The 8,212-nt window shown below is 41.4% G+C and overlaps 1 protein-coding gene across 1 annotated transcript; it reads left to right on the plus strand.

Annotated features, from left to right (window-relative positions):
* Nucleotides 1-566: 566 nt before the first annotated feature.
* On the plus strand, nt 567-2,319 carry LOC119965146 (homeobox protein MSX-2). The gene is made up of 2 exons (XM_038795491.1): nt 567-1,027; nt 1,704-2,319. Exons 1-2 carry the CDS (start codon nt 649-651, stop codon nt 2,126-2,128), a joined length of 804 nt encoding a protein of 267 aa, XP_038651419.1. The 5' UTR covers nt 567-648; the 3' UTR covers nt 2,129-2,319.
* Nucleotides 2,320-8,212: the final 5,893 nt, after the last annotated feature.

Here is an 8,212-nt window from a genome sequence, read left to right on the forward strand (position 1 = left end):
TCCACCAGCGTTCCCCAGGGAGATCGCCTTTGATGTCGCCGATGCTGGCGCCTACAAACAACCTCACTTGTCTGCCTTTTCACCCTGCTGACTAATCGTGACAGACTGTTTATCCACACAATTAGCAAGGCAGACAGTTCTGAGAACAGGTGGCTTCAGGCACAAAGGACCAAGTATCACATCCATCCCTTCCCCACATTTATTGCTTTTTATTCCGGGTTTCAAGCGCCCCCTCAGGGGTACTCCCCCCGCCCCCCCATATTTTTTCGGGGAGGAGTGACGGTTGCCTTCTCTTTTCACTTAATTAGCTGCATGTTTACAGTGAGATTAGAGCCCCGCAGTTATCACTAACCCATCGCAGCCAGTGGCCCATCTGATTAAGGACTAATTTATTTAAAACGATCATTTACTGCTATTGGCACTTTGATCAACCAATCGCTTTGCAGGAGCTGCAGCGCCACCCGGCCAGACCTCGCTGATTGGCTGAAAGTTTCGCCCCCTTGTAAAGTTTTTGCAACCTTTACTACAGTTCCGTGCCATTCTGACCCTTTAGTTGTGGAAGTTGCTGAGTTTGGTAAAGGATCACTTTCTCCAGCGTTGTAACTTTTTTTTTGTTTTTTTTTTGTTTATGCCTTTTTCTTGTTCACCATGATGTCTTCGCCACAAGGCTTAACAGTGAAGGATAACAGCGTCGCTAACCCAGAGATTCAAAGGGCTGCCGAAACTGCTTTGAACGATCACAAAGTCCAAGTGTCCAGCCTTCCCTTCAGCGTGGAAGCGTTGATGTCCGATCGGAAGCCTCACCGAAGTATTGTGCCTCCTTTGGACGGAGCAGGCGCCAGCGCCTCCCAAAAGCTTCTCCCCAAGTCAGTGGCCAGGGAATCGCAGAGTCCCGTCGACTCCTCATCCTGCCCACTGGAAGGTTTTACAAAAACTTACGACGATTCGCCAGTGAAGTCTGAAAACTGCAAGGAAGAAGAGTGTGTGCCCTGGGTGAAAAATGCAACCTACTCGCCGCCTCCAAATAGTGAGTTTGTTTCGAGATTTATATGTCTGCTTGATCCAATGCCGCCTGTGCGTTTATTTACAGAACTATTCTCGAAGTGTGCGATGTTTTAGACATCAGAGCTAAACCCCTCGCTCTCCCGGTCGAGGTAAACAGCGCTGTAACTTCCACTGCGATCGAGTGCATTAGAAAACTTGCCACAGTTGAGCACATCTTGAAAGCCGCGTGTGGTGGTTTTTAATCTGACTGTTGAACTCAGTGATGGTGGCATAGGCACCAATTCTCTGCTTTCAAAAATCTCCGGCTGCCTACTGCTGTAACTAAACGTGTTGACAGCCAATTAAACATCGAAGTCAACAGGGTAGGCAATGCTAACTGATGTGAACAATTCGTTCAAAATACTCCCCAACACGGGCAGTGCTTAAAAAAACAGGTCGCCGGTGTTGACTGCGATTTAACATCGCTTTGGTGGGATAGCTGTCAACACTTGCAAAAAATGGTGGAACATATTCAATTCTATCATAATTGGGTCAAATATGTTGTATTTCTATGATCTATTTAAATATGTATTGGGGGTGGTAAAGTGTTTTAAGGATCATGATGACTGTTGTTTGTTTAAAGCAAGTGTGTTGTTATCCATTTGTGAACTCCACTGTGGACATAACATATTGATCCGTCCTTCATTCATTTTTACTAGGACATTTGAGCCCCACTTCTTGCACTCTGAGAAAACACAAAACGAACAGGAAGCCCAGGACGCCCTTCACCACCTCTCAGCTCCTGGCCCTGGAGCGCAAATTCCGGCAGAAACAGTACCTGTCCATCGCCGAAAGAGCAGAGTTCTCCAGCTCCCTCAACCTCACAGAAACCCAGGTGAAAATCTGGTTCCAAAACCGCAGGGCCAAGGCAAAGAGACTACAAGAAGCCGAACTGGAAAAGTTCAAAATGGCAGCGAAGCCCATGTTACCCCCGGGGTTGAGTCTGACTTTTCCCATGAATTCCCCGATGCACGCAGCTTCACTTTATGGACACGCTTATCCTTTCCATAGACCTGTGCTCCCAGTCCCCCCTGTAGGACTTTATGCCACTCCTATCGGATACAGCATGTACCATTTATCTTGAGGGGGAAAAAAAACACAATTATAGAAGACTCAAAACTTTCAAATATATTTGAAACATGCCAGCGCTTTTAACATTGTTTTGATCGCTGTCCCTTTGAAAGGGATGTTATGTACTATTTTATATATATATGGAGATTTATTATTTCTTATACCTTATATTTGTGAATAAATTAAAGTAATTGTTGAATACTACGTTATACTGGTCCATCTAGTTTTCATTATTAATCCCCCCCACCGTACCGAAAATAAATATAACTGCATCTGAAAACAAACACGTCCTGGGATAAGCGTGTTCAGAACCTTTCTATCGGAAAGTTGAAATGTTGTTACTTACGCTTATCCAACTGGGTTGGAGACCAAATTGTTACAAGGTAAAAGCCATTTGAGGTGCTGACTCCGTTGCAACACTGTGAAAATAAAACTTGATAAATGCCCAGTATTCTATGCATACAGGTAGTCCAGGAATCGACTTTACTTAATATTTAAGGTCTTCTGACTTCCTCATCCCACGCTAGTGCTTTCCCTCAAAACTCTTGGCAAACTTCGTGTCATTTTTTTCTTGCGGGGTGCCCAGCTGAAGAAACAACATTTTATATATTAGCTGTTGTCAAGTTGAAAATAATGTCATTTCCCCTACTTGACATCCATGTTTCAACATGATATAGTGCAGGAGTGTTTACCATTTGAAAGTCGACTTGACTCAAATGTTAGTTGAATCTGGCTAGATTAATGAAACAGATAGTTACCATAATGAAAACCTGATGAGATCACATCTTGGATACTGTTTCATACAGCACGTAAGTGGACATACTCTTGAACTTGTAATTTTAACCCAAAGAACCTAGCCAGTCGAAGTAAATATGGACCTGAAAAAAAAATCGTTTTACATTGATCTCATTTTCCATGTATTTTAATTTCAGGTATATATAATACATAATGTATTTCTAAACATCAAGTTTCCAACTGTTCCTGTCACATGAAACCATTTCCCTCCCTGTCTGTTAGTTCGAAATTGATCACACTTTTCTCAGTCCATTAATCACACAATAGTGGGACAGACGATTCACTGGATCTTTTTCCTTGTTGGGGTGGGATGTTAATAATATTCTGTAGTGCAACTGCAAAAAATTAATACATCTAGTTAAGTGGCATATTTAAGCCTTTACTTTTCAGTTCCTATTATAAAGGACAATTGTAATATAATGTTATGGGGACAATCAATACAGTTTATATGATGGAACAAAAATCAATGAAATTCAATGCCAAATGACACACATATCAGCACTTTCATCAAATAGTTTTTGCTGTACAATTCCAAGGTGCACAATGATATGCAATATAATAACCATGTTAATTTTCACATGTTCAACTGATCATGTTCAAACACAATATGGATAATTTAATACATCAGTAGAGCCAATTGTACAAATGCACAGGAGGGACAGACCTGGTTTTAGGGAGATGGAAATAGTATAGTTATAAATAGTATAGTATAGTTATAAAAGTTTCTAAATCAACTTCAGCTTTAGAATTTTAGAGTAGAAAGATCAAAATGATTGGGCCAAAAAGCAGAACAACATTGTTTGTTGTGATAATTATAATTATTCAAACATCAAAGCCCTTTCTTTGATGGTAAACTAATAAGAAAATATGTTTTGCAAACTGATGCAAACAACACCAGTGCCATCTGTCAATGGAGTGGATTACCTTTGAAGTCACACCTCATAATTTAGAAAATTGAGAAAATAATTTTAGTTTGCACTGGGAGCGTGGAATTGCATGCGAAAAGGAATGCTATTATTTTATTCGAGTTGATTGCTTTGGCTCCACTGTGGCTGTAGCTGGGGGGCAAAGTAGAGCACCATACAGACATACTTTATTAGGTTCCTGTACCTCTTGAAAGGCCTTTTTATACTTTCTTTGATTTTGTCTATTGCTTTAAAAGGGCCCTTACTCTGTAATTACTGTGTAATATGAAAAGCATAATTTTAACTTTGCACAATTTCCACAGGCAACGCACCAATTAAGAATGTTTAATTACTGAGACTGGTCAAAACACAAGGAAAGAGAATTCTGGTTTAAACCCAGTTTTCACGAGTGGATGAACTAATTAATACAGTGTCTGCCACTCCTGTGGATTTTTAATATTAAAAGACGATAGGGCGGAAGGTATTTAGAGGCAAACTCCTGCCGAAGTTTTTTTTTAATATGATTTGGTTCATGCTGGTGAAACTCTCCGAGAGCCTTGTGTTTAAGCGTTCCTTTTGATGTAGCAGTTCTATTTAAGAATGTGTTCGCGGTTATCAATCACGCCAGCCTCCTCTTTAAAGACTGCCTTAATCTGATTTAATTGCTCATCTAGCGCCGGTCCCCCCTCAGGCTTGAGCCGCCTTGCTCAATTACACCCAAATACCAAGCAATCAATAAATAAGTAATGACACCAAGTTTGAGGATTATGTGACTCTGAGGAATCGAACTGGAAAAAGATTACAAGGTTGGGGTTGGGGTTGGGGTTGGGGGGGGGGGTGAAGGGAGTCACATTAGCGACACTCTTAATGATTAAACATACACCACATAGACAGCGAGACGGCTGACAATCCTTGCTTGTTGTGTAGGGGGCTCGTCAGCCTCATGTAAAATAAGCAAAATGCTGTGGTTGCCTTGTTTCCCTACATAGTTACACTGTAACAGGCACTGTACAATACACCGCTTCCATTTGTTCCACCTTCAGTCATTTGTCCCTAGTGGAATGCCAATCCAAGCGTTCCAATTTATTGGCAAACTATTGATACGGTCAAGCTTTTTCTGCATCGATGACACACTCGGCAGACCCCTCAGCGATCAAGGGCTGGTGGGGGAAGAGGAGCCGCCACTCCATATATTCTAATGAAATGGCCATTCATATCTTTCCACCGAAATACTGGCTGAGACGAAGCAATTACAAATGTTCAATCAAATGACAGTGTCCTTTCGTCATCTCTGATTGTATAAGGCGGTTTCTTGTACGTCCCAGGGAAAAAGGTGTTGGGTGGGGGGTGGTGGGGGCAGTACTAAACTTTCAACCGGATCAGATTTGTTATCCCCCCCTCCCCCATCTGTAGCATGGACAGTCAGATACATCAATCTAATGCACTTTTCATTTATAATAAATGTACTTCCCAGCTGAGATGAGCTTGTCTGGCAAAACCGAGCTTGATCTCATTAGAGCCGATCGGCCCCTCACCCCTACGAAACGTCTCCGTCTATTGGAGAAGAATATTGTGCTTGGAAATGTCAGTCAGTATCAATCACGCAATGCAACTCTATACTCCCGTCGGTTTGTTTACCCGTAAGATCTGTTAATCAGCGCTTGATTGCTTAATTCGTGAGACATTGCTTGAGAAATAATGATTGAATTAGACTGATTTTGCAATGCAGATTTCGCATTGAAGCTCGCTGGCGCCGGATTCTCATCAGATCTTTGAAAGGGAGTTCCCCACTGAGATTGGTTTTAATTACCCCTGTCACCTTGCTTCCTGTTTTATACATATCTGCCAGAATGGCAGGACAGTTCTATCATAGAAATGATATCCGACCGCATTTAGTTAAAGATTAGGGCCATTCGTATTTCTCCTTGTTTTCAGCAACATATTAACGATTAGAGTTGACCCTCATGATATTCCAGTGCCTGCTATTTCAAACCCCTGAAAGTGACTTACAAAGTTCGCCTCCTGGGTATGATACTCGGGGCCTATTCACATTTTTCAGGTTAGCAGTTCTCTCATTTTTATGTTCTAAACTTGCCGGATAAGAAAGTAGACCGTCTGGGAAAGATCGGAGTTCAATCGCCATCAGAGGAGTAAACTGACTTTATGTGAATGTGTCATCGCATCTTTCCGAAAACTAAATCGCACTCAATAAACCACTTATAAAGTGAAATATATAAAAAAATAGAGGAAACTTCAAGTAGCTATACATATTTGCACACGTGCATTCATGTGCGTAGCAACAGTGAGACTCGCTCCACATGCATTGAGAAGCGTTCGCATTTTGCTTTTGGTCTGGACCCTGTCAGACTGATTCTGGGTGCTGATCTGTGAAAGTGTCCTGATTGTGTCAGCTCTCGCAGCTTTATGTGACTGCCACCAATTTCTCCTTAAAAGCTCCACAGGTCGCCGAGGCACTCCGGGGTACAATTGAGAAATGAATATTCTTATATTATGTTTGCATGTTTAATTGTTGCCATTGATACTTTATATAAACATGAACATTAAAGTACGGCGCCAAGTTAGACGACAGCTCGCCTCCAAAGCTTCCTTCACAACATTCACAGTATTTTAACTTTCAATTTCAGATGAACATGTGACATTAACTTTGGTTGGCGACAGCAACACAATTGGCGACTATAACCACAGGCAGACTGCTGTGAAAACACGGAGATAACTTTCGCAAGGACAGTCACTGTAACATTATTGCGCAAAACTGGACAGATGTTTTATCTGCGTCAGTAAAGCAAATGCCTAATTATCACAACTGGAAACTTCTCATTGGGACTGACTTTCTGTAGCTTCCTGGAAAGTTATTTCCAAATTGTTCATATGCAAAACAAACTTTAAAACGTTTGCTTATTTCCTCGTCCGCGATCATGTACAACTAACAATAAGCGGGAGAATGGCTGAGTTACTCTAACCTCTAACGAAACTGTTCAACATGCGTTTCAAAAATACTATTCATTTTGCGTATTCTCGAACCATTTCCAGCTTACATTTATTTTCCAATCCTTCCACACTGACTAATGTAAATGTCAGTTGTCATTTCGGCCCATCTGAATCAATCCTAAACAATCACAGCGGATTGGGTGACCCGTCCAGTATGGAGAATCCACAAACTTTCGGCTGCAGTTTCAGCCCCAAACCAAACAGGACATCAGTGTCAATAAATATACCGTGAAATCCAGTTCACTTCACTAACTGTTGACTGATCTCCTTTTTAAACCAACTGGTAGGTAAGGTGTAGGTGTAATTGCCCTAATTAATTACCCGGAATAAATCATCTCAATCGCTGGTGGCACAATCTTGGAACACACCGACGTCTTGCCAACTCAAGGAAATGAATTTGCGTAATGAGAATTAAACTGTTTAATTGACATTCCTTCCCAGCCGAGTTGTGTCAAGACTGTGCTTGTTAACCGTTCTGAAGCGAAAATGGAACCGAACAGTGTGACCTCTCTGATAAAGTTCTAACATTCCTGTTTCTACCGCATAGCTGTAACAAAGAATACAACATATCTTCTACTTCGAATTATTCTTTTCATATTTCATTCTTTAAATATTCATGAGTTGGTCTTCCTTTCAAGTAGCAATCCATGATGTACGATTTGGGGATGGGATGGGGGGGGGGGGGGGGGGGGATGAGACCGTTCACAAGCCTCTCTCTAAATCTCTCTAAACGCAAGTCCGCTGCACAAAATGCAGGCATAAGTTAATATTTAATGGACACAATTTTCAGAGGGGACGTGATTATTACTCAGAACATTAATAACATTTGTATATTCCGCTGCCGTCTATTTCACTTCATTAATAATACATTATTTCATGTGGAAGGACAATTGGTTTTGACACAAAAATGAACCTTGAAAGAAGCAGTGTGCGATTGTAAAAAACATAACCACAGCGCTAAACATACTCCTGAGAGGCCTTCATTTACTGTTCTTAGGCAGGCGCTAAGGCCAAATGAAAATGCTTTCTTTATTATTCGGCGAGAAACAACAATGTAAGCAGGCGAGCCATTTCCTTTGATTTCAAAGGGGCAGCTCCGTATTTGATCCGAGCTGGAGATACGTTTTCAAGGAGTGATTAGACGTAAATGTAACAGGGGACTCGGAGCTATTCCAAAACATCATCCTGGAGTAAGTCGAAAGGTTTCCATCTCTCAGAATAATACCGTCGCTACCAATACAGAATCTAGTTAAGTAGGAGACGGTGCCTATGGAGAATTGCAAATATACATAGAACAGCGGCAACTATATTTTAAGGGCTCGGCAGCTTTAAGAAAAGCTGAATAGATGGTCAGGTACGATTGATTTCAGTTTTATTTCACTTGTCAC

Source organism: Scyliorhinus canicula, chromosome 4 (genome assembly GCF_902713615.1).
Source record: "Scyliorhinus canicula chromosome 4, sScyCan1.1, whole genome shotgun sequence".
Lineage (NCBI taxonomy): Eukaryota > Metazoa > Chordata > Chondrichthyes > Carcharhiniformes > Scyliorhinidae > Scyliorhinus > Scyliorhinus canicula.

Excerpts from the sequence above, each read along its gene's own strand:
- LOC119965146 (XM_038795491.1), top strand. The coding sequence starts at position 649 with ATGATGTCTTCGCCACAAGGCTTAACAGTGAAGGATAACAGCGTCGCT. Across the intron at positions 1,028-1,703 it reads CTACTCGCCGCCTCCAAATA|GACATTTGAGCCCCACTTCT; the intron begins GTGAGTTTGTTT and ends CATTTTTACTAG.